This window comes from Odocoileus virginianus, unplaced genomic scaffold (assembly GCF_023699985.2).
Source record: "Odocoileus virginianus isolate 20LAN1187 ecotype Illinois unplaced genomic scaffold, Ovbor_1.2 Unplaced_Scaffold_5, whole genome shotgun sequence".
Taxonomy (NCBI): Eukaryota; Metazoa; Chordata; class Mammalia; order Artiodactyla; family Cervidae; genus Odocoileus; species Odocoileus virginianus.
This window is the reverse complement of record NW_027224267.1, coordinates 1,933,707-1,959,998: the sequence shown is the minus strand read 5'-3', so window position 1 is coordinate 1,959,998 and position 26,292 is coordinate 1,933,707. Positions and strand designations below refer to the sequence as shown.

Sequence of the window (26,292 nt, the reverse complement as noted above, 5' to 3'; positions counted from 1 at the left end):
TTCTGATCTATTCCTTTGAGCTTTACATTTTTCCTTCAGTGAGTGCCCCAATGTCTTAATTACTGAGGCTTAACAGGAAGTTAGAAATCAGGTAGAATAAGTCTTACAACTTTGCTGTTTTTAAAAATTATTTTGGCAATTCTACATCTTTTGCATTTCTACATAACATTTAGGATTGGTGTATGGATTTCCATAAAAAAAAGCCTAATGAGATTTTATAGGAATTACATTGGATTTATTGATCAATTTGTAGAGAACTGCCATCTTGACAACATTGAGTCTTCCAATCCAAGAACATGGAATATTTCTCCATTTATTTAGAGCATCTTTAACCTCTCCCTCTCAGCAATGTTTGCTAGATTTCAGTGTTTCAGGTCTTGCAGTTCTTTTGTTAAATTTATTCCTAAGCACTTTATTCTTTTTGATGTAATTGTAAATGGAATTGTTTCCTTCATTTCATTTTTGGATTGCTTATTCCTAGTATATAGAAATACAGTTGAGTTTTGTATAGTGATCTTGTATTGTGCAGCCTTGCTAACCTTCTTTATTAGTTCTAATGGTGTTTTTATGGGTCTGGGATTTTCTACATAAAGGCTCATATCATCTGTGAAAAAACCTAGTTTAATGTTTTCATTTTGAATATGGAAACTTTTGATTATTTGTCTTTTTTGCTCTGGTCAAATATTGAATAAAAGTGGTACAAATAGATGTCCTTGCCTTATTCCTGATCTTTGAGGGGAAAGCATTCAGTTTTTGTTTGTTTGTTTTCATCATGAAATATGATATTACCTATGGACTTTTGTAGATGTCTGTTTTCAAGCTGAGGAAGTTCACCTTTACTTCTACTTTGTTGAGCTTTTTCTTTCTTTTTTTCTTTTTTTTTTTTTAAATCATCAGTGGGTACTGTGTTTTTAAAATGCTTTTTCTGTGAGATAATCATGTGATTTTTCCCTTGTTCTCATGATATAGTATATTATATTAGTTGATATGTGGATGTAAACAAACCTTGAATTCCTAGGATAAATTCAACTGGATCATGTTGTAGAATCCTATTTACATGTTGCTGACTTCAGTTTGCTAATATTTTGAAATTAAAAGACACTTGCTCCTTGGAAGAAAAGCTATGACCAACCTAGACAGCATATTAAAAAGCAGAGACATTACTTTGCCAACAAAGATCTGTCTAGTCAAAGCTATGGTTTTTCCAGTAGTCATGTATGGATGTGAGAGTTGGACCATAAAGAAAGCTGAGTGCTGAAGAATTGATGCTTTTGAACTGTGGTGTTGGAGAAGACTCTTGAGAGTTCCTTGGACTGCAAGGAGATCAACCAGTCAATCTTAATGGTAATCAGTCCCGAATATTCATTAGAAGGACTGATGCTGAAGCTGAAACTCCAATACTTTGGCCACCTGATGGGAAGAGCTGACTCATTTGAAAAGACCCTGAAACTGGGAAAGATTTACAGCAGAAGAAGAGGGGGAGACAGAGGATGAGATGGTTGGATGGTGGCATCACCAACTCGACAGATATGAGTTTGAGCAAGCTTTGGGGGTTGGCGATAGACAGGGAAGCCTGGCGTGGTCCAGTCCATGGGGTCGCAAAGAGTCGGACATGACTGAGTGACTGAATTGAACTGAACTGATATTTTATTTAGGGTTTTGATATCAATTTAATAAGGAATAGACAAATTGAAAAACCTTCCCTCTTCCTCTATTTTCTGAAGAGTTTGTGAAGGATTGATAATATTTCTTCTTTAAATAGCAATATTTGGTAGACTTCGCCAGTGAAGCTGGGTGGTCTGGGCTTTTCTTGTGGGAGGATTTAAGATTATTAACTCAGTTTCTTTGTTGCAGATCTATTCAGATTTTATATTTCATCGTTTTAAAAAATATTTGGTTGTTTATTTGGCTATGTCAGTTCATCTGTCTAGTTGCGAGGAGCAGGCTTAGTTGCCCTGTGGTATGTGGGACCTTGGTTCCCTGACTCGAGGTCAAACCCACATCCCAAGTGTTGGAAGGCAGGTTCTTAACCACTGGATCACCAGAGAAGTCCCAGATTTTATATTTCATCTTGAACCAGTGTTGGTAATTTGTATGTTTCTAGAAATTATTTCTGCATTATTGGCCATGATACCATCTTTTCATGCTTGATTTTGGTAATTTGTGTATCTTTTCTCTTGTGTTTTTCTTCATCCATCTAGCTAAAAGACTGCCAATTTTTGTTGTCTTTTTAAAGAACCAGCTTTTAGTTTCACCCATTTTCTCCATTGCTTTTCTGTTTTCTGTTTCATTGATTTCTATTCTAATCTTTCCTATTTTCCTTTCTTCTGCTTAATCTTTTTTTTCTAGTCTCTTTAAATTATTTAAGACATTTTGTTTTCTCTTCGGACATAGGCATTCCCTTTAACACACTTCTTTAGCTGCATGCTCTAAATTTTCATTTATTGTTGGGATTTTCAACCATTTAAAAATAGTTTCTAATTCTCTTGTGATTGCTTCTTTGACCCTTGAGTTGATTAGGAATATGTTGTTCAGTATTGAAATATTTGGGACTTCCACAGATTTCTCTCTGTGGTGATATCTAATTTGAATGCATGTGTTTTTCTGGATATATACTCAGGAATGGAATTGCTGAATCATATGGTAGTTCTCTTTATAGTTTTATAAAGAAACTCCATACTGTTTTCCACAGTGGCTTCACTAACTTATGTTCCCACCAACAGCGCACAAGCGTTCCCTTTTCTCCACATCTTCTCCAGTATTTGTTATTTGCAGACTTTTTCATGGTAACCATTCTGACAGGTATGGTATTGTTTTTATGGTATTTCTTTGTTCTATCCTTTCATTTTCTGTTGATCTGTGTCTTTGAATCTAATATATGCCTCTTGTAGATAGTGCATAGTTGTATCTTGCTCATTTATCTTGTCTGACAATCTCTGCCTTTTGATTGGGATGTTTAGTCTATTTACATTTAATATAATTTATATATATGTCATTATACTGGACCTTTAGCTGTTTTCTCTGTTTTTCCTATGGGCTTTTGTTGTTATCTAACTCTTGTCTTCTTCCTTTATTGTTCTCTTTTGTGTTAAATAAATATTTTTAATGTCCTATTTTAATTTCTTTAAACATGTTTTAAATTATTTTCTTTGTGGTTGCTCTAGGGACTGCAAAATATATTTTAATTTGTCACAATCTACTTCAGATTAATACTAACATTTTCAACCAAATGTGAAAACTTTTCTCTAATATAGTTTCAATTTCCCCCTCTTTGTGCTATGAGTATCACATATATATTACATTTTAGTGTTATAAACCTAGAAATAGGAAGATATGATTATTATGAATGTCTTCTACAGATTAATAGAATACTTGTATGGTATTTTACATTAACCCTCATGTTTACCATTTCTGGTGCTTTTTATTTCTTCTTATTCATTTCTTTTACCATCTGGTGTCATTCTTTTTCACGCTGAAGGAGTTCATTCAGTATTTTTTGTAAGACAAGTCTGTTAGCCATGAGTTCTGTCACTCTGTCTATCTTGATTTCATCTACAATTTTTGGAGGATAGTTTTGCAGGACATAGAATTCTTAGTGGCAGGTTTTATATATTTATTTTTCTCATTTGGCCTTTGAATATGTCATTCCACAGCATCTGTCCTCTGTTTTTCCCCCTGTTAATCATATTGTTCCCCAAATACCTAGTAAGTTGGCTTTTTTTTTTCTTCATTCATGTTTTTCTCCTTGTCTTTAAGTAAGTTGATTATGATGTACCTAGGTGCACATTTCTGTATTTAACCTACTTGGGGTTTCTTGAATTTCTTGGGTGTTTAAAGTTTTCTCTTCAATTTTGAAAACTGTTGCCCATTATTTCTCAAGTTTTCTTTCAGCCCGGTTCCTCTCTCTCCCCACTGAGACCTACATAATACATAAGTTGGTGTGCTTGATGTTGTTCTCTGGGTCTCTGAGGCTCTGTTCATTTTTCATCAATATTTTATCTCTTTCTGTTCTTCATATTGATAATTTTCATTAATCTATCAAGCTCACTGATTTGCTCTCTCACATTTGCCATTGGTTCTTCTACATTATTCCTCCTCCTTATTGGGACTCTTTACTTGTTGATTTATTGCTGTTATACTTTCTTTTAATACTTCTGATTAGCAACTTTGAAATCTTTCACTACCACCAATTTCTAGAGACCTCTAAAGAATGCCTACTCTGATATTGGTCATATTTTCCTGTTTCTTTGCATTTCTTAATAATTTTGTTGTTGAAAACTAGACATTTTGGGTTGTATATTGTATCAATCCTGGACTTTTATTTCCTCCAGATGATTGTTGCTATTTTTTGTTTATTTGCTTAAACATGCCTGGGTTAAATCTGTGAAATCTGTCTCTGATGCTGGTCCTTTGTTTTTAATTTCTAATTTTTATTTTTAAGTCCGGCTTCTGATCCCCTGTCTTTGCATAGCTTCGAGGTCAGCCAGTATTTGATCAGAGGTCATTCTGAAACACCTTGAGCTAGGAAGCCTTCTAAGCTCTGTCACAGACCTGTGTGTGGATAGAGGAGCACTCTCAAAATTTAGGCATTTATAGTCTGCCTGGCTTTTGCTTTTTACCAGGCCTTGTATGTTTCCTATGTATGCACATGGTCATGGGGTTAGCTAGAAGTCTGGGGTTGTCTTGGGTCCTTTTTAGAGGCACACAGCTTTGGTCATTCTACACAATCTCCAAGACACTAATTTCCATGAACAGTGCTACTGGTCATGGCCATCACCCACTGTTCCAAGCTGCATGAGTTCCCTTCGCCTGTGGCATTGCAGCTGCTGGTCCTCATGACCTGCCCTGTCTTGCAGAATCACTGAGTCTCTTCAGCCGGCACAGTGGCGTGGGAGCAGCCCTGGGCCAGAATGCTGTAGGCTCCCACTGTTCATGCCTGAAGTTCAGCAGTTTTCAAGCATAAACACTTCTCTGATGGTTGCACGCTCTTGGATGACTTCCAGGGCATGGAAATAGTTGGGTGTTTTTTTTTTTTTTTTGGGGGGGTCAATTTGTGAAGTTTATAACTGATTTGTGGAGAGAGGATTTACCAACCTCTTCATTTGGCCGTTAAGTGGAAGTTCTGCCTCCCTGAAGTGCATTTTCGATTGGGAATGTTGTGGGCACAGTTCACGGTCCTTGGGAGGATGGGGGTAGGGGAGAAGTGGCTGGATATGAAGCTATAAAAGTTGGCTCAAGTGGATAAGACCTCATTTAGCAGAGGAGGAAAATAGTCGTATTCACAATGAAGGGGATCTTCCTAAGTTCTCAAAGCTCAGCCCATGAAGTGGTAACACAGGACATGGGTTCCCTGACTCCCAGTCCAGTGCTTTTCCCGTCCACAAATTGCTGTTCATTTCAGCAGTTGTAGTTTAGAAGTCTGAATGTCTAGGAGTTTCCAATGTAACAGTGTAAATGATCTACCCCCCCACCATCCATCCACCCATCTACCTGTTCACCTATCCAACCACCCACCCATCTATCCATACACCCACCCATCCACCAGCCATCCACCCATCTACCCATCCACCTACCCAACCACCTATCCATCTATCCGTCCCCCCACCTACCCACCCATCCACCCGTCCATCCACACACCCACCCATCCATCCACACACCCACCCACCCACCCACCCACCCACCTACCCACACATCCACCCATCCATCCAATATGGATTGAGAGGCTACTGTATGCCCAGCATGGTGCTGAACAGTGAGGCCAAATGGAGAGCAAAAAGGGCACAATCCCAGGCTCAGGACGCCTGTGGTCTCTGAGTGGGGACCCTAGCCTCAGGGAAAGGCTTTTGCGAGAGCCTTGTGGAAGAAGCATCCCATTTTCCTCCCAGTCTTGGTTACGGCGGGAACACATTCCAAGGAAAACAGCAAGTCTTCCCTCAAACCATGATTTTCAACCAAAATTTTATTTGTGGAAAATTTTATTTTTGAAAAAATGCTAAGTGTAGAAAGCATTTAAATTAAAAAAAAATCAGTTTCATATACAATAATTTTAAAGCACACATTTTGATTTCTAAAGCGACACTTAAAGGTAGGAATACAGTGAGTTCCCTTTTAAAATGTTTATTGGAACTGAAGGCTTTGAAAACCTCTGCTCCAGACCAATCTATCATCGTGAGGTCTTGGCCTTACACAGAGAGAGTCTTACAGAACACCACAGCACACAAACGCTTGCCAAGTGCTTTTGGCTGCCTGTGTGGTGCCAAGAAACCATATGGAAACTGAAAAATTCAGGAAAAATCTGGATGCCTTATCTACATGACAACAAATAATCAGATATTTGGAAACAAGAGATTTTGGACTAAATCTTATCATCCTCTGGGAATTCCTAAAGATCAATGCAACCTCAGAGGTGTTGCTGGTTTTACCCTAGCGTTCTCTTTTCCTTTTTCCCCCTGGGTGATCTCATTCAACAGTCATGCCCACATCTGCATCTCAAGCCCTGAGACTTTGCCGATCACCATCTCCAAGGGTCTCTGGAGCCTCCCTGCCGGCATGAGGGGGACAAGTAGGGCTCGCCACATGTCCACGTGCTGTGGGCAGGAGGAGGCCGTGACCCCAGGTTCTGGCCACTGGGGCGTGAGTGCTGGAGTGCCGGCCACGTCCAGTCCCCACAAAACGTCCACGCAGTCCTCTCTCCTCTGCCACAGTGACCCTGGAGGTCACCTGTTGCGACTGGAGGACTGCAGGATGAAGGAGGGCCAGTCGACTTGCCTCAGACTTTGTGAATGGATGCGATGCACCTTTCCTGGGTTACCCCCCTGACATCGGGGTTAAGCTTTGTGACTGCAGCCCAGCCTGGCCTCGCCTAACACCTCCAAGATGCCCCACAGACACCTTCTCCTTCAAATTGTTCCCCGAGGAGGAACATGGCCCCCTCATTCTCCCAAAGACCTCAGAGCCTCTTCGACTCCCCCGTCCTTTCCATCTTACACCATCCCAGGTTCCGGGGACCCACCTCTTATCTCCTCCTCTCCGCCACTGCCCATGACTCTGCTCAGGTCTCATCGTCACTCTCCTGGAGCAATGCCATGGCCCCCAGCTGGCCTCCTGTCTCCTTTCCAAGCTCCAGCTTTCAGAATCTGCCAGAAGCAGCTTTCCGAAACACAAATCTGATCATGCTGTTCCTTCTCTGAAAACCCTAGAAGGGTCTCTTTGATCTCAGGAGAAGCCCACTCTCTCCTCTAGTCTAAAGGGTACGGCTCCGTCCTAGGCAGTCAGCCTAATGCGCCCGCCCCGCGCGGACCAGGCGCCTTCATTCCTTTGACCCCTGTCTGTGCTGCACCCTGTTTCACTCCAGCTGGGGCCCAGCTCATCGCTCAAGACCTGCTCAAATGTACTTCTTCCTGACACAACCCCTCAGGCAGAGTAAGTTCTTCCCTGCCTGTATCTTCCTCGTGCTCAGCACGTATTTCTGTAATAGCCCGTGTTCTCTGGGGTGTTCGTGCTGCTAAGTGGAAGTAAAGAACTACCAGGTCAGAAAGTCGGGGGGAAAAACTGAATTCATCAAAGTCAAGCAGACTGTTAAACTGCAGGGCTTTTCTGTCCTTGATCTGCACATGTCGCAGCATAGAGTTGGGATGTTTCCTAAGCTACGCACCCCACAGAAACACCCTTCTGAGCATCTCACAAACGCTCATCTATCCACACACAACCGATGACCATTCTCACCGAACACACGAGAAGACAGAGGTCCAGAGACTCTCAGTGACTCACCTGCAGGGCGCAGACCACGCCCAGCTCCAGGCTCGCTCCTCACGCCCACGCTGAGCTCATTTCCCCCTACGAACGCCAGTTACGCCTCCACGGGGCGGGGGGCACTTTCAGACGCAGGGCACCCACGTGGCAGGCAGGCATTGCCAGTGCATTCACAGCCACAGCTGAACCAGGACTGTGAGCACCCTTGTCCAGGCTGCCTCTCTCCAGCTGTGTGATCCAAGCCAGGTTACTTAGCTTCTCTGGGCTTCTCTGCTTCTAAGATCAGAATAACTGCGCACCAAAACACGGGCACGTGGGAGGCAACTGGCATGTTTGGCTCCCTCTTGCAATTCCAATGGACCCTGGTGTGTGGTGGAGGTGGGGGTGTGTAGGGGGCACTTGCCTTCTGCCGTGGGTGAGGCTGAGGAGGAGGTGGGCCCCCCGAGGCTGGCTGCGTCCCCCCTCCTTTGCCCTCTGCCCTGCTTTTGTCTCCTCCTTCACAATTATTCTTTGGGCTCCTACCGTGGCCCGGGGCTGTGCCAAGACTCTGGCCTCGGCGATTTGCCCCAAGGACGGTTTCTGTTTGGTCAAAGGTCTGTCACTCCTGAGTCCAGCCTTCCGCCCCTCTGCCCTGCCTGCAAGAGGGACCAAACTGGGCTCTGGCCCCAGGTGAGGGACCCCATGCTTCTGGGCCCATGGGAGCTACGTTCCCAGGCCTCCCCTGGCACCCACAGGAGATGGCTCGGTACTGCGGTGGTCCGAGGCCCCGAGGGCTCCCTCCTGAGTCACAGCTCCACCCAGGAGGAGGGGGCGCTCCCTCCTGCATCACACCTCCACTCAGGAGGAGGGTGTGCTCCCTCCTGCATCACACCTCCACCCAGGAGGAGGTGGCGCTCCCTCCTGTGTGACACCTCCACCCAGGAGGAGGGGGCGCTCCCTCCTGCGTCACACCTCCACCCGGTAGGAGGGGGCTCCCTCCTGGGAGGAGAGAGGGGCGTCTGAGACAGCTCCCTTCCTGAACCGGCCCGCGCTGGTGTCTATCCCCGCGCTCTGACCCCACAGGGCTCTGTGTGAGAGGAGAGATGGGGGCGGCAGGGCTCAGGGGTAGCCCAGGCTCAGGCCCCACGGCTGCACTTCCCCGCTGCACGGGGTGGGCTGGGCACTGTCCACGCCGGGAGCCTTGGTCTCACCAGGCATCAGTGGAGCTGATGCCGGCCCCACAGGCTTGGGGGGAAGACAGAGGTGAAAGCCAAGGCAGGGGAGCCTGGCCTGGAGGGACCCCCCCACCCCCAGGTGCAGGCCACGCCCCGGAGCTCGTCGGCTTGCGGGGAAGCCGGAGTGCACGGGCACCCCGTGCTGCTGGTGGAGACCTGGGCAAGCCCCCGCCTTGTTATGCTGCGCTGTAGCTTCTTCCGCTGTGACGAGGAGACCGTGTGGCGCTCTCTGCTGCCCCTCCTCCCCCAGGGGTAGGGTGGTGGAGGGCAGGGCAACCCTGCAAAGCGCCTGGGGCAGAGCTGGCGAGGTAGCTGGGAGAGCGTCTCCATGTCTCTGCCCCAGACACGGCGACCCGCCGTTGCCATCGCTGGTGCTGACCTTCCCAAGGCTGCGTGCCGGCTCCGGTCACCGCCTGGCCCCCTGGGAACCACGGTGGGTGCTCCAGGGACCAGGGGCCTTCTCTCCCCGCCCGGCCCCGCCCTGCACGCAGCCCCCCGAAGCTCTTCCTCTAAGGCCCCTGCATGGTTTGCCTCCAGCTCCTGCTCCACGCTGGTCCCTCTGCCAGGACCACGCTTCCCTGTCTCTCCACCAGTTTCTGTTTTTGCCTCCGATGACTTGCTCTGACCCCTTCCCTGTTCTCTCCCGGGGGCCTGGACTCAAGCCAGGCACACAGTAGGTGCTCAGCAAGCATTTGATGAGCAGGAGAGAAATGAACCGAGCTGTTTGCAGCACCTGCTATGCAGTGTCTGTGATTAAAGAGAGCCCTGCTGGCCGGAAGTGGCTGGCGGTCACCTGCGCCCCATCCGGCCGGGGCTCCTGCCTGGCTGGTCTCTCACGCCATGGGTTTGGGGTTTGGGGGCCCACAGCGTTGACACTCCAGGCATGGAAATTCCTGCCTCAAGCAGGAAGCAGCCACCACCACCACGGTTGCTCCCTTACCATGCCTCCAAGGGACCACCACCGCGTCCTCTGTCTCCCCTGCATCAGTCAAGCCGTGGGGCCCTGTCTTCCTCCTCCGCCTGGACACGCTTCCCTTCCATCTCGGGATCAGACTTCTCTCCTGACCGGCCGACCCCACTGCCGCCTCCGTCTCCCCTGACAACCTGGTAATGAGGTTGTAGCGGTGATCCTTCCTCTCAAAGCTGTCCCCTCTAACCCTGTTGTTCACTGACAGTCATTAGGAGACTTGTCTGCAAGTCACGGCTGCCCCCTGCCCTGGAGCAGGTACGGAATGTCTCAGGGTCCCTGGGGGCCGAGGGGGTGGCTGAGGGAGTGGCCCGGGCTCCCCTCTGTGGAGCCCAGCCCCCCACCAGCCTGTCTGGATGCTCGGCCTCCCTCCTACTGAGCTCCCTGGTGTCCCTGGTGAGGTTCTCTTGTGATTCCTTGGCCATTTCTGAGATGGACAGGCTGGGGAGCTGTATCTCTTGAGCTTTGCCATGATTAGAAAGGTAGATTAAAATGTCACTAAATTAAATTAAAATATAATATTAAAATATTATCAAAGAGACCTTTGATAATTAAAAAAAAGCTTGAGATGTTTAATGAGCAGGTGGTCTGATTAAAAGCTAGAGAGAAAGCCTGGCGGGCTACTATCCACGGGCTTGCAAAGAGTCGGACACGACTAAGCAAGCGTACAAGGATGCAAGGTGTGGGGTGGGCCCGGAAACCAGCATTTCTAACTAGTTGCCATCAACGCTGATGCCACAGGTCCAGAGCTGACACATGGAGAGTGCCCGAGTCAGGGCTGCACTGGTCCCATTTTACAGGCGAGGCAAGTTTCTAAAACAGAGAGGTGAAGCTGGGCGATACTCAGGACGCCCAGTTGATGCATGAGGACGTGGGCCTTGGAACCCTTGAAGTAAATCACGGCCCCTTGTTTGGAGATTGGTCGAGAGCTTGTTCAGAGGTTCTAGCAGGGGAGTGCAGCTACCCGTATACCCTTGACGGAAGACCCGTCCTCCTCCACCGGGGCAGGGCATCCTCTTCAACTGCACGTGGGGCGGTGAGGGAGGAAAGGGACACCGCCTAGCCAGCCGGATTGGCCGAATCCACCCTGGCGGTCAATGCAGTAACAGATGTCACAACCTGATCGCTTCAGGTTGAGGTTTGACAGAAATCAACAAAATCCTGTAAAGCAATTATCCTTCAATTAAAAAACAAATTAAGAAAAATCACTGCCCCCTGCGTGCTGTGACCGTCCTCACCTTTAAATTGGGGAGAACAGGACTGCCCCCATATGGACATCAGAGGTTCAGTGAACGCTTCCATTCAAACAGTGCTCGCCCTGAGGAGGTGCCCCGCAAGGGGCACTGACCACATGTTACTGTTGTTACTATTACTGGGAGGAGGAGTCAAGGGCACTCCTCTGAGCAACGTCCCCCTGAACCTCAGAAGGCGGCTCCCTTCCTTTAGGCTCCCAGACACCTCCCTGGGAGCACCTGCTTCCCTGATGTCGCTCTCTGTTTAGCGGGTGCCTCCCTGGCCAGACTGTGAACTCCACCACCAAACTGTGCACCTCCCCCATCAGACTGTGAACGCCGTCAGACTGTGTGCCTCCCGCATCAGACTGTGAACTCCACCACCAGACTGGGAACTCCACCCTCAGACTGTGCATCTCCTCCATCAGACTGTGTGCCTCCCACATCAGGCTGTGCACCTCCCTGATCAGACTGTGAACTCCACCACCAGACTGTGAACTCCACCCTCAGACTGTGTATCTTTTCCATCAGGCTGTGTGTCTCCCCCATCAGACTGTGAACTCCACCACCAGACTGGGAACTCCACCCTCAGACTGTGCATCTCCTCTATCAGACTGTGCGCCTCCCCCATCAGACTGTGAACTCCATGAAACTGTGTGCCTCTCCCATCAGGCTGTGTGCCTCCCTCATCAGACTGTGCTCCCCCATCAGGCTGTGAATTCCCCCAGGAGCAGGAGCAGGCCTGATTCAGTCCGGAGTCCAGTGGCTTGCATGGAGGTGAAGAAGAAGGATGCTGGGGCTGGTTTCCCAGTCTTAGGATCTTGCTGTTGTGAAGAATGAGGTGTTACAAACCTGGAGAGGGTTTAATATTTATTCCATGCACCCAATACCAGGTGCTGAACCCCAGTGTCCACACGTTGCCCGGCTTTGCAGCGCCTCTGTCAGCATTCACGCTCCAGCCATCAGCCACCTTGGTGGGCGCCATAGACATGGCCTCTGTGGCCTCCCGAGACCCCTCTGCACCAGGGGTGTCAGACAGGAAGCCTGCTTGAAGCTCTCCTTTGCTTTCTACACTTGCAGCCATGTGTCCGAGTCCCTGACGTGGGTCACTAAGGAAGGTGAACACAGCAGGCTGGCTTCCCTCCACTCCTCCTCCTCCGTCTCTGCCCGCCCCCGTGCCCAGCCGCCCTGGCCTCTCTCAGGTCCCGGACAGTCGTGTCCTAAGGCCTTCTTGCACCTGTCCTCCCCCCGGCCAGAGTGATGCTATAAGAACGCCGCTGGTCTCCCTCCCCTGCTTGAAGCCCCCCGCCCCCCGGAGCCTTTGCTGTGCTTTGTGAACACAGATCAAGCCTGGCGCCTTCCCCCTCTGACTGCTCAGCTGCTCTGGGACGTGCTGGAGCTCATGGGCTCCCCCTCTGCTGGGACAGCTCTTCTTGCCAGGTCCATGCAGCTCCTTTCCCTCTCTGCTCAAAGTCACCTGGCCCCCAGCACCCCTTCATCACCATCCTACACCTGCCTTGGTTTCTCCTGGTTATGTAGCACTGTCTGGTTTTTCTCCCAGATCTGCCTGTCTGCACGAGGACAGACACTTCTCCCCAGAACAGGGATCTTGTCTTCCTCTCTCATCACTGGGTCCCCAGGCCCAGAAGTGTTTGTAAGCTGAGAAATCTGGGGGAAATAACATCTCTGAGCTTTGAATTCAGATAAGGGATGAGTCAGGGCTTCCCAGGTGGTGCTAGTGGTAAAGAACCTGCTTGCCAATACAGGAGACGTAAGAGATGTAGGTTTGATCCCTGGGTTGGGAAGATCCACTGGAGGAAGTCATGGCAACCCACTCTGGCATTCTTACTGGAGAATCCCCATGGACAGAGGAGGCTGGTGGGCTATAGCCCACAGAGTCGCAAAGAGTCGGGCACGACTTTGCAACGGAGCTCACACGCACCCCCGCACCTCGCCCTCCCTCCGTTCAGCCCCGCACTGACCCCATTCTGTTCTGCTCTGTCCCTGTGCTGGACAGATGTTCCTCCAGCTGTTGGCTCCCCCCTGCTCTCCTGACCCTGGGCATGAGCTGGAGAGTCAGACTCTGACAGATTAGGAATTTACGTGGTGGAGGGGTGAGGGCACACTCTGAGGTAGGAGATGGCAGTGTAGATATCTAGTCAGCCCCTTGCCCCCCACCCCAGCGCTGGGCACAGAGCAGGCCCAGTCTCTTTCTGAGCATGAATTCTGGTTGAATCTGGGTGGGCATGCAGGAGAGAGGGCGCTGGGTGGTTGAGCTCTTTGGGGGCAGCAGGAAGCCCCTCTGTCTATCTTTCCTGAATGTTCGAGGCTCGCTGCTCTGCCCTGTTAGGCTCTCTCTGTGAGCATTCTCTCTTTCTCTTTCAGAAGCAGAGACCTGTCTGGGGGGAGAGTTTGACAAGGGCACTGAGGCTGAGGATTTCTCATGCAGGGGCCGCTGGGAAGGGGGATGGAGGCAGGGGACGCGGCGCTGACTCTTACACTGAATTCTGCCTAAAGTAGGCTCACGACCTTGGGAGAGGGCTTCCACACTCTGAGCCTCTCTCCCCACTCTGCGCGGTGGCCTGCCAGGCTCGGATGAGACCTTGCACACACCCTCTCCTCGCCCAGATGTCCGTGCTTACGTTCAGGGCTGCCCCCTTGGTGGCCTCCGGGGTTGGGACAAAAAGCCACTATCTGCAAGTCCCAAAGCCTCGGCCGCAGGTGTGGCTGCAGGAATAGGTCGTCTGGAAGCTGCCTTAGGGTTTTCCAAGTACCCCCCTCCCCATCCCCAACTTCTAAAGGTCTCCTCCTCATCCTCAAGGTGCTGGGTTCGATTCCGACACACTGCCACTGCTTCAGAGTCCCCTGTAACAGACTACCTTTCCACTTATGATCTGGCTTCATCCTGTCTCCCTGGGGCGATTTCGTCCATGATCGCGTCCACTCGGGGGTGGTCTGTCTCCGACAGCAGACTCTCAGCTGCTGAACCAGGCCCCCGGCTGTGTTCACGCGGTTATCCCCAGTGCCTGGCACTTGGCTCTTCCAGAGTAGGTGCTCAGTAAATGCAGGAAGAAAGGGCTGGAGGAAGGGCGGAGGGCAGCAGAGGGGGGAGGAGGAGGGAAGGAGCAAGGCACGGACAGGAGTTCGAGGCCTGTGGCCCTGGAGGGTGGGGGCGCGCCCCAGGACCTCCTCCAGCCCCGGTTGCTGAGAGTCTGGCGCTCGCCCGGGCGGGCGCGGGGCTGGCCGGCAGGTGGCGGTGCGCCCTCGGCTGCGTGGTGGCGGCGGCGGAGCGCCGAGTCCCCTCCTCCCGCCGGCGCCCTCCCCTCGCCGGCTCCTTTCTCTGCGCTCTCGCTCGCGCTCCCCAGCGCCCTCCGCTCTACCGGCCGCGGTCTCTCTCGCCCGCGCCGCCCCGCCGCCGGCCCCGCCGCCGCCCCTCGGCGACCATGGCGCTCCGGGGATCCCCGCGCGCCCCGAAGGGCCCCGGCCCCGCCGCCCGAGCCCCGAGCCCAGGGGTGCCGCCGCCGCCGCCGCCGCCGCCGCGCTCGCCGCGCTCGCGGCCGCTCCTGCTGCTGCTGCTGTTGCTGGCCGCCTGCGGGGCGGCGGGGCGCTCTCCGGAGCCCGGGCGCCTGGGTCCCCGCGCCTGGCTGACCCGGGCGCCGCCGAACCCGCGTGCTGGGCGCGCGCTGCCCGGCGGTGGCGAGGATCGGCGGGCGCGCGACGAGGATCCCGGTACCCCGGGTCCCGGTCAATCTCCGGGTCCCGGCGAGGACGGCGCCCCCGCCGCGGGCCAGGGGCGCTGGGCGCGGGCAGCGCCGATGGCCGGAGCGGCTTCGCGGGCGCAAGTCTCGCTCATCAGCACATCGTTTGTGCTCAAGGGGGACGCGACACACAATCAGGCGATGGTGCACTGGACGGGCGAGAACAGCAGTGTAAGTGACCTCCGCGCGCCCCCCGCGGGCCCTGACCCGGACACCTCTGAGCCCCCACTTCTGGACGGCCCCGCCGTCACCCCGCTATCCTCGGAGACCTGGGGACGGGAGTTACCCCGGCGGCGCCCCTGCTGTCCCTGGGCCACTTGGGAAGAGGTCTCCAGATACGTGAGCACCCTGCCTCACCTCCGGGGACATTTCCACTGATTTCCGGGACCCTGACCGTCTGGGGGCGCCCCCACTGGCCTCCAGATCGCAGGTTGGGGGTGTCTCTGGAGGTTTTGGGACCCCGGCCACCTTGGGACGCCCCAGGCCTTTTAAGATCACTCCCAACTCGGTGTTGCTCTTCGATCGCCTTCATGCTCCCCCGGGTCCGCCCAGCGCTGCTTTGGGATTTTTCTGGTTCCAGGACCCTCTCCACCCTGGTCTACCCGGTACCCTCTCTTGGCACCTCCACGGGCTCCAGGACCTCCGCGGTCAGCCCGGCGTCCGGTTCTGGGGCCGCCCGTCTTCCCGTCCGGAGGACCCGCCGCCGAACGCACCTGGATGTGCGGGGATCCGCTAACCCGGGGAGTTGGGCTCCGAGCGGCGCTCTGGCCAGCTCCCTGCGCTCCCCGCCCTCCCCCACCTTCGCCGCTACTTTGGCCTGGCTCCAGCTGGAAGTTGGACACCCTTGCCCAGCAAAGACACTTCTGTTAGGGTCCTCTGGCGCCTCCCTCCACCAGCCCTGTGGGTTGTACCCACTTCCTTTGGGTGGTGTGTCAGGGGTATGGGGCTAACCCTCACCTATCTTCCCCTGGGTGGGGTTGGAGGAGGGGAGCCAGCGACCCTGCCCTCCCACCTCGCTTTGCTCCCATCCCAGTAGATGGCCCAGGATCGCGCTGAGGTCACCTCCTAGCAGCCCCAGCTGGCTCTAGTTTGGGGATAGGGGGTGGGAGTGGCCGGTTATGGGGAGACAGAAGGGCACTCCTCCTCGCTCCCATGCATCCCTGTCCGCTCATTGCCAGGGGCTGTCCCCAACCCTTCTCCTTGACCACTGCCCCCCAAACTCCTGGAGAGGTGGCATAGGGCCAGGCCCTGCGTCCATCAGTCCATCGGGAATGGAGGGGTGGGGGGCCAGGCGCTCTTCGAGGCAGGGCAGGAGTGTAGCCTGCGCTGGGCAGTGCTGTTCCTCAGCTCCTCTGTCTAGCCCCTGCGTGCTGGGCACCCTGGGGTGGGGAATTCTGCCGGAGAAGGGATGCGGCAGGGGAGTGAGTCTGTTGGTGCAGGGGCAGCGCTGGCCGGGCCTGGTTGGCCCAGAGCTCAGTGCCCTGCTGGCCGCCCTCCCCAGCCAGCTTCTCCTGCCAACGCCAGGTCTCTGGTATCTGGTCATTTGTGCCGTCTCCAGTCAGACTGGAGGCCCCGGGGGCCGGGCAGGGCCGGGGCTCACTCTCTGGGCAGGGCTGGCCAGCAGGGCAGTCAGGGCCCTGAGAGGCAGTAAGGAGGGGAGCAGGCGCCCCCCTCCTTGGAAGAGCCCTGGGGGTCCAAGTGTTAGCCACTCAGTCTTATCCGACCCTCTGAGACCACATGGACAGTGTCCCACCAGGCTCCTCTGTCCATGGGACTCTCCAGGCAAGAATACTGGAGTGAGTTGCCGTTTCCTCCTCCAGGGGATCTTCCTGGCCTAGGGATCAAACCTGGGTCTCCTGCATTGCAGACGGTTTCTTTACCATCTGAGCCACCAGGAAACTGCCTGGACGTCCAAACCGGCATGCATCTGGAGAGAGGGGTCAGACCCCAGACGTGCAGCTGGGCCCTGCCCTTTCCTCGCTTCAGTCTTCTTCCTAAACCTTGTCCTGTGTACCCTAAGCTGTACCTTTGGGGCTGCAGGGCAAAACCTGGACCCCAGGAACTCAAGGGAACAAATAAATATTGACTCCTAAGTCAATCCTGTGGAGCCAGAACATCCAAACCAAGACCCCCACCCACCCCAGATTCGTCCAGAAACTAATTCATCTTAGCTTTGTCGGGGGGAGGGTGGCTGGTGGGGGTGCAAGAAGTTAGAGAGAGACATGGAGCGGTGGAGACCAGCCTCCCAGTTGGGACCAGCACCTTCAGGGCTCACTGAGCGCCAGCCTGCCGATCCCCATTGACTGCAGAGTTGCCTTGGAGGGACCAGGGGGCAGGGCCTGGCAGAGGAGCCCGCCTGGCTTTGCTCCTCGGACAGTGGCTGAGTTGAGTGGGTCCCTTATGACTGTTTCCTGGCTGCTGGCAGGTGAATGCCTGGAAGGGGGAGGTTGGGAGTGGGAAGTGGGAGGGGGGTGCTGGTTCCTCTTTAGTGGGGGGCAGGAAGACCAGATTTGGAGAGGAGCTTTGAGAGATGCCTTGCTCCCCTGGAGCTAGGAAAGGCGGTGCAGGCAGGGGTGACTGTGGGGAGCCGGGCGTGGCCTGGCACTTAGCAAGACACTCAGGAGGCGGAAGCCCAAGTACTCATGGCTGTTAGCGTCTGTGGGTAAGAAGGCGGGCAGAGCAGCCCGGAGATGCTGACCAGGCATTTGGCTCAAGCACCTCCCACTTCGCTTGTCAATGCCCCGCCCCCCCCCTCGCCCCATCACCCATTCTCTGGAATGGGAGACTGGAGTCCTCTCTGGAAAAGCACATCAAATTCTTTGGCTTTGGCAGCAGGTGATGCCTGAGTTTCACTTGCCTGGGGAAAACTCAAGAGGAGTGAAAGCTGTAACCAAGAGCTGAGGAAAGCCATTTTTTTCCCCCCAGTCTCTAGTTTCTTAGCACTCCGCGCATGCGTTACGTTATTTTCTCCACTCTCAGAAATGCGCTCCAAGTCCCTCTGGCAGCCACAGGGCCAAGGATTTTAGCCAGGATTTTGCACTTGGATCACCTCCGCTTGAAAGCCCCATCTTTGAAAGCGGCAACAGGAAAGAAACTGACTCGAGGCTGATGTGCTGAGCAGAGTCTTTTCAAAATTTTATTTCACTTCGTTTGCACAGGTATCCAGATCCAAGGAGCTAGGCTCTGCCCAGGTGCTTTGTGAGCAGAGAAAGTGTTTGCTTTACTGTGTCAGGTGTTTTTCAAAGTTAATAGAAAAAGCATTTGCTGAGAGGGGTAGGCTGCTTAAAACGGTATTTTAGAGCATCTGCAGAAAGGAATGGCGAATCACAGGATGTGAGCTGGCTGCAGGACAGGCCCCATGGCTGTAGCGCTGAGAACATATGTGCTTTTTCCTTCCAAAGGCTTGGTTTCTTCCCGCTCCCATGGAGATGCAGAAGTGGACTTGCTTGGAAGTTCAGACACTGCCTTTCTGTCTGCCGTTTAGCCATAGAAATGAATTGTTAGGTGTGAAATGAATGTTTCATTGCAACCAACCGGTGTTACCTTTGATGCTTCCAGACGGGGTGGTGCACAGAGGCTCCAGGTTGTGAGTCTCCCTAGCTACGCTCAGAGGCAGAGGGGTGATTAGGAGGCACACATGACAAGAATGAGGGCTTCCCGGTGGCTCAGACAGTAAAGAATCCGCCTGCAATGCAGGAGACCCGGGTTCCATCCCTGGGTGGGGAAGACCCCTGGGGAAGGTGAATGGCAACCTACTCCAGCATTCTTGCCGGGAGAATTCCATGGGCAGAAGCGAGAGCCTGGTGGACTACAGTCCATGGGGTTGCAAAGAGTCAGACACGACTGAGCCACTAACACACACACACACACACACACACACAGGACACGTATGACAGGAGGCAGGTCTCTGCCTCCAGGCTCACACACACACACACACACACACACACACACAGAGGACACATATGACAGGAGGCAGGTCTCTGCCTCCAGGCTCACACACACACACACACACACACACACACACAGAGGACACGTATGACAGGAGGCAGGTCTCTGCCTCCAGGCTCACACACACACACACACACACACACACAGGACACGTATGACAGGAGGCAGGTCTCTGCCTCCAGGCGCACACACACACACACACACACACACACACACACCCACAGACAGACCACAGAAACACACACCCACACCGACACTCACACACACACACACACACACACACACACACACACAGGACACGTATGACAGGAGGCAGGACTCTGCCTCCAGGCTCACACACACACACACACACACACACACACACACACACAGAGGACACGTATGACAGGAGGCAGGTCTCTGCCTCCAGGCTCACACACACACACACACACACACACACACACAGGACACGTATGACAGGAGGCAGGTCTCTGCCTCCAGGCGCACACACACACACACACACACACACACACACACACACAGGACACGTATGACAGGAGGCAGGTCTCTGCCTCCAGGCGCACACACACACACACACACACACACACACACACACACACAGGACACGTATGACAGGAGGCAGGTCTCTGCCTCCAGGCTCACACACACACACACACACACACACACACACACACACACAGGACACGTATGACAGGAGGCAGGTCTCTGCCTCCAGGCTCACACACACACACACACACACACACACACACACACACACACAGGACACGTATGACAGGAGGCAGGTCTCTGCCTCCAGGCTCACACACACACACACACACACACACACACACACACACACACAGGACACGTATGACAGGAGGCAGGTCTCTGCCTCCAGGCTCACACACACACACACACACACACACACACACACACACACAGGACACGTATGACAGGAGGCAGGTCTCTGCCTCCAGGCTCACACACACACACACACACACACACACACACACAGGACACGTATGACAGGAGGCAGGTCACACCTCCAGGCTCACACACACACACACACACACACACACACACACACACACACAGGACACGTATGACAGGAGGCAGGTCTCTGCCTCCAGGCTCACACACACACACACACACACACACACACACACACACACACACAGGACACGTATGACAGGAGGCAGGTCTCTGCCTCCAGGCTCACACACACACACACACACACACACACACACACACACACACAGGACACGTATGACAGGAGGCAGGTCTCTGCCTCCAGGCGCACACACACACACACACACACACACACACACACACACACAGGACACGTATGACAGGAGGCAGGTCTCTGCCTCCAGGCGCGCGCACACACACACACACACACACACACACACACACACAGGACACGTATGACAGGATGCAGGTCTCTGCCTCCAGGCGCGCGCACACACACACACACACACACACACACACACACACAGGACACGTATGACAGGAGGCAGGTCTCTGCCTCCAGGCTCACACACACACACACACACACACACACACACACACACACACAGGACACGTATGACAGGAGGCAGGTCTCTGCCTCCAGGCTCACACACACACACACACACACACACACACACACACACACAGGACACGTATGACAGGAGGCAGGTCTCTGCCTCCAGGCGCGCACACACACACACACACACACACACACACACACACAGGACACGTATGACAGGAGGCAGGTCTCTGCCTCCAGGCTCACACACACACACACACACACACACACACACACACACACACAGGACACGTATGACAGGAGGCAGGTCTCTGCCTCCAGGCTCACACACACACACACACACACACACACACACACAGGACACGTATGACAGGAGGCAGGTCTCTGCCTCCAGGCTCACACACACACACACACACACACACACACACACAGGACACGTATGACAGGAGGCAGGTCTCTGCCTCCAGGCGCGCACACACACACACACACACACACACACACACACACAGGACACGTATGACAGGAGGCAGGTCTCTGCCTCCAGGCTCACACACACACACACACACACACACACACACACACACACACAGGACACGTATGACAGGAGGCAGGTCTCTGCCTCCAGGCTCACACACACACACACACACACACACACACACACAGGACACGTATGACAGGAGGCAGGTCTCTGCCTCCAGGCGCACACACACACACACACACACACACACACACACACACACACACACAGGACACGTATGACAGGGGCAGGTCTCTGCCTCCAGGCTCAGGGTTTCATGCGACCACAATGGGATGATGCTGTGCCCTGTCCCAGTTTTCCCGCTTCCGGGAAATCCCGCTTCCGGGAAATCCCAAGGTTATATATTTAAGTACAGCTCATCTGCATGCCTTTCTTTAGGGCAGTGGAACTGTAGCTTTGATACGCTAATGGACTGGAACGTGAGCTTCCTGCAGCCAGGCCCAGTTGTTTGGCTTTGTTACTGTTGGGCCAGGGATTGGCCTGGCCTGCCCTGCCCCCTCCCTTTTCTGCTTCAGCTGTGTCCGTGTTTGCAGGAGTGGGTTGGAGATGTCTAGGGGAGCAGAGATAATTCTGCCTGACTCTCCCCGCTCTCTACTGGGAGATCGTCGGGAAGCTAACAGTTGTGTATGTTTTATACCCAGAGACACAGGGCTCCCAATTGGAGCATGGGGCTTCTGAAGGTGTGAAGTGGGTCACCCCGATGCGCCTCTCAGAGGTCAGGTTCCTCCCGGGCAGTGGTGTCAGCCTCCCAGGGCCGCCTCGACAGAGAGCCACGGACCAGGCGGCCCAAACAGCAGCACTCATTCTCTCAGGGTTTGGAGGCTGGTCACCCAAGGGTTTCCCTGGTAGCTCAGCTGGTGAAGAACCCGCCTGCCAGGCGGGAGACCTGGGTTCCATCCCTGGGTCGGGAAGATCCCCTGGAGAAGGGAAAGGCTACCCACTCCAGTATTCTGGCCTGGAGAATTCCATGGACTGTATAGTCCATGGGGTCGCAAAGAGTCGGACATGACTGAGCGACTTTCACTTTCACTTCCATCCAGGATCAAGGGGGCAGCAGGGCTGGTGCCTCCCGAGGCCTCTCCCCTGGCTTGTCGACGGCCGTCTTTGCGGTGGTGTTGTTCAGTCACTGAGTCGTGTCCGACTCTCTGTGACCCCGTGGACTGCAGCACGCCAGGCCTCCCTGTCCATCACCAACTCCCGGAGCTTGCTCAAACTCATGTCCATCGAGTCAGTGATGCCATCCAGCCATCTCATCCTCTGCCATCCCCTTCTCCTCCTGCCTTCAACTTTTCCCAGCATCAGGGTCCTGTGGGGAAAGAAGGGATGGTCGTGCAAAGTTAAGATATAGGGGCTGAGCACCATCTTCCCCAGTGGGAAATCAGGGAAGGCTGCCTGGAAGAGGGGCTATCAGGGTGAACTTTTGGGTTGAGTTGGGAGAGCACATGGGAGATAGAGAGGAACATTCTGGGGGAGGAACTACTTGAGCAAGATCTGGGAGGTGGGAATGTGAAGGTACGTTATGTGTCATCTAAGGAGACAGTGAACACATTGTGCATGAAGAGAAATCAGAGGAAGGAAGTGTGAAAACAAAAGATTGGTGGAAGTCAGCTCCTAATGGGTCCCAAACAGGAGGCCCAAGGGCCCATTGTGGCAGTGTGGGTGATGGGTGCTCGAGCATCTGCTTGCCTGGGTTTGTACTGGCCCTGCCCCTTTCTGGCTCTGAGATTTGGGGTGGATTGACTGAGCTCCTGAGGCCTCGGTGTCTTAGATCTGGGGGAAGTGATGGCTCGAAGGTCTGTCTGCGGTGCGGGTTCAGTAGGATCGTCCGTGTAAAGTGCTCCGACAGGGCGCAGCATGAAGCAGGGGCTCAGGGAGTGACTGCGGGTCTGGGCTGAGTTTCCGCCACCACCCCGGAGGCAGCGTGCAGGGCAGGTTTGGGGAGAGCCTGAACAGAGGCTCAGGGAGGAGGCTGCTGTGGTGCTGAGACCTGGCCCAGGCCCTGGAGGGGGCAGACGGAGGGGAGAGTGGGTCTGAGAGCGGGCTCCGGGGAGGATGGACAGGGCGTGACTGCCCACCTCGGCTCTGGCTTCCCTCTCCCCCATGCAGGCCTCTCTCTTTCCTAGAGCGGCACTGGCCTCCTGGCTCACGGCCAGCCTTCAATGTCCAGAGGACCACAAAGGCCTTCATGGAAAGCCCTTCGGGTTCTTGAATGAATCCGGTGACAAAGCTGATTTGTAGCCTGGCATCTGATGGCGGGGGGCTTCGTGGTGACAGCTGTGATCCGCTCTTGCGGGCGGGCTTCATGGCTCCAGGGTGTTCCATTTAAGTCTACGGAATCTTCCGTGAGATATTTCGGAATTCCAGGCCACCAGAGCACCGGCCTCCAGCATTGTGGGGTGGGGACTGGATTGGAGAGAGAGATTTAGTTCACGGAGCGGCTGAGTTGTGGCTGGTCTGTGCTTGGCCGGGGGGCATCTTCCCTGATGAAGTGCTGCTTCTCTGTCTAACAGCCTTCACCGAGGGCAGCCGGCGGCCACCTAGACAGAGACAGAAGCAGACAGAGGTCAGGGATGCGGTGACCAGCACTGAGGGGCCGTCACGTTTGCTGTCAGGAAGTCAGCTGTGCAGCCTGGGCCTGGTGGCCGGACCAAAAATGATGAGAGTGAGGGTAGCCGGTGCTGGGGGGCAGGCGGTGGTCAGCGGACTCGTACGCTGGGTGGGCCGGGTCTAGGGGAGTCTTGGCATGCAAGCTGGCAGTGTTGTTGTGGTGGTGGGGGGCGGTGCCTGTCTTGGATGCAGGACAACCTGGGGTCTTTGGCATTCTTCTGTGCCTGGAGAACTCACTCAAAGTTTGAGAGTCCCAGGCGAGAAGGGACCTCACGTTAGCCTTCAAAGCAGCTGCTTTCTAAGAGGGTCTGTTAGGACTCAGAGAATGAACTTATGGTTGCTGGGGGCGGGGGGTGGATGGGGTGGGGAGGGTGGAGGGAGGAGATAGCTAGGGGGTTGGGGATGGACATGTCTGCCTGGCTGTATTTAAGGTAAATAACCTACAGGGACCTTCTGTACAGCCCAGGGAACTCTGCTCAATGTTATGTGGCAGCGTGAACAGGAGGGCAGTTTGGGGCAGAAAGGATACATGCGTTATGAGGCTGAGTCATTCTTCTGTGTCCTGGCAACTGTCACAGCATGTGAATCAGCTAGATTCCAGTATAAAATTAAAATATAAAAAGTTAAAAAAAAAAGAGGATCTGTTAGGTGCTAGGGTGCTGTGATGAGCAAAATCAATCACGGCTCCTGTCTTGGTAGGACATTGGGACTGGACAGAACTTTATTACAGAATTCTGGCGCCCTCAGGATCTGTGCTGGGGAAGTCCCTGAGGACTTCCTGGAGGAGGTGATGCCCGAGCAGTTCTGAAGGGTGGGTGGAGTCACCGTCACGGGCTGAGAAGGAGGTTGGGAGGGTGAGAAGGTGCAGGCTGATGGTGAGGTACGGAATCCTGGAAAAGCCCGGTGCACCAGGCAGAGAAAGAACAGGTCTGTCAATCAGGAAGCTTGGCTCAAAGGCATAAAAACAGTCCTGTTAATAAGGTTCCCAGACACATTGCACAAATCTACTTTTACTTTAATGAAGTGGCTATTTAATTTGTAGTTGCATGAGGGTTCCTGAGAGTGTTTTAAGGAGATCATAAATTAGCTTCATTCTGCTGCATGCCCCTTCAGATTAGAAGGAAGTCAGCGCTTGGTAGGCCTCCTTTAGAGTTCCTGTTGTTTTAACATTTGGTTTTAGCGTAATTGGTCAGAGGTAGGCTCAGCCCCGCAAGGATGACACGGGGGAGTGCAGGGCTGGAGGCGTGAGATCACGCGCTGGCAACATGCCAGGCACCCCCATGGCGATCCCCCAGTTTAGGAGGAGCCGGAGGGGGAGCTTGTAAACTGCCTTCTGTTTGGGGTGGGGAGCTTCCTCATTTTTCTTTTTTTGGCATCCAGAGTGAGTTATTTACAGATGCTTCCCAGGGGCCCGCTGTGCCCTCACCCTCCTAATTCCCGGGTTGGCGCGGGTGCTTTATGGAGCGTGGGGCAGTGCTGCTGAGCTTGAAGCCAGCTGCTTCTGCGGCCTTGTTCCTGGCCAGCCTGTGCCCAGGTCTCACAGCTCACGGAGCAGGGGGAGCCCTGGCTCTCATCGTGGTCATAGCGAGGACTCCGTTCCCGGGGTCTGGAAGGTGAAGCCTGCATGGAGGGGTCTCTCCCCAGCCTGCTCTTGCTGTGGGAATCCTCAGAAAGCCTCGTCCTCGATGTGAGTGTGGATGCGGGGCACAGAAGCGCCGTGAAATCAAGCACCTGTGGCTCTTCCGGGAGTGCCAATGGATGGCGGACATGCGAACGCCCCGCGCCACGTCACGCGGGCCCCCACGGTGCGACCACCACTGACCCGCAGCTCCTTGGCTTGTAAAACCCGTTCAACCTGTTCCCAGCCCCCTGGGATCTGGCGACGATGGATGGGCAGCCCTTGGAGGGCAGCAGGGAGACCCTTCCTGCTGCAGCTCCGGGATTCCAGGACTCACAGCGTTGTATCATCTGTATCCTGATTAAGCTCTGTTTGTTGCTTTAAACACTTAATGGGAATCCTGGAACGGGAGCTCTCACTGGAGAACTGGGAAATTAAAAAAAGGAATGAAAACTCTGCTGTTCTTTTGAGGTGGAAAAGTTGCTTCTTAATTTTGCATCTCTGCAGCAGTCAGTTACTGCATTCGCCCAGAAAATTACGATCATTTAATTAGTTTCTTCTCATACCAGCTCGAAGATCTTAAAATAACAGCACCCTCCTTCCTTCGTGATTTTCTTGCAAAAGCCGATCATTCCCGTCAATGCTGAGCTCGCCTTGACTCCAGCAGGGCACATCTCTTGCATGACGCCATGTCCTGATGCTCGGAGATAAATTAAGTTCAAATTAAAGGAAGAAAAGAGCCAGGCCGAGTGTGGCTGTTTCTATTCAAATGACTTTTAATTCAGAAAGGGTTCTTTATGAGTGTCTGTGCCGTGCGTATATCTGAAGCGTCAGAGATACCATCTCCCGGGCTTTAGCAGGAGAGGCGGCATTTAGGATGGCCTCCATACTTCTGCTTCGGAGGTAATTCTATCTTAGAATAACAATTTCTCATCATTTACATATTGCTTCTGATTAGTAATCATGAAGTTAATAATCATAGCCCCCTTTATGTGCCCGTGGCTGTGCCAAGCACATCACAAGCATCATCTCATTTACTCCTGCAAACAGTCCTAAGAAGTGGATGCAACTCTTGCACTCATTTGACAGAGAAGAAAAGCAAGGTTCGCAGCATCGGGACTTGCCCAAAATCACACAGCTAATACAGGCCC

The 26,292-nt window shown here is 53.3% G+C and overlaps 1 protein-coding gene across 1 annotated transcript in view; it reads left to right on the top strand.

Moving 5' to 3' along the window:
- The first annotated feature begins 14,521 nt into the window (after positions 1–14,521).
- The window catches only part of SORCS2 (sortilin related VPS10 domain containing receptor 2), a 487,624-nt gene continuing 475,853 nt past the window's right edge, over positions 14,522–26,292 (top strand). Inside the window, exon 1 of the mRNA XM_070462422.1 lies at positions 14,522–15,094. Coding sequence (XP_070318523.1) covers positions 14,609–15,094 — 486 coding nt within the window. The 5' untranslated portion in view covers positions 14,522–14,608. The remainder of the gene's footprint in view (positions 15,095–26,292) is intronic.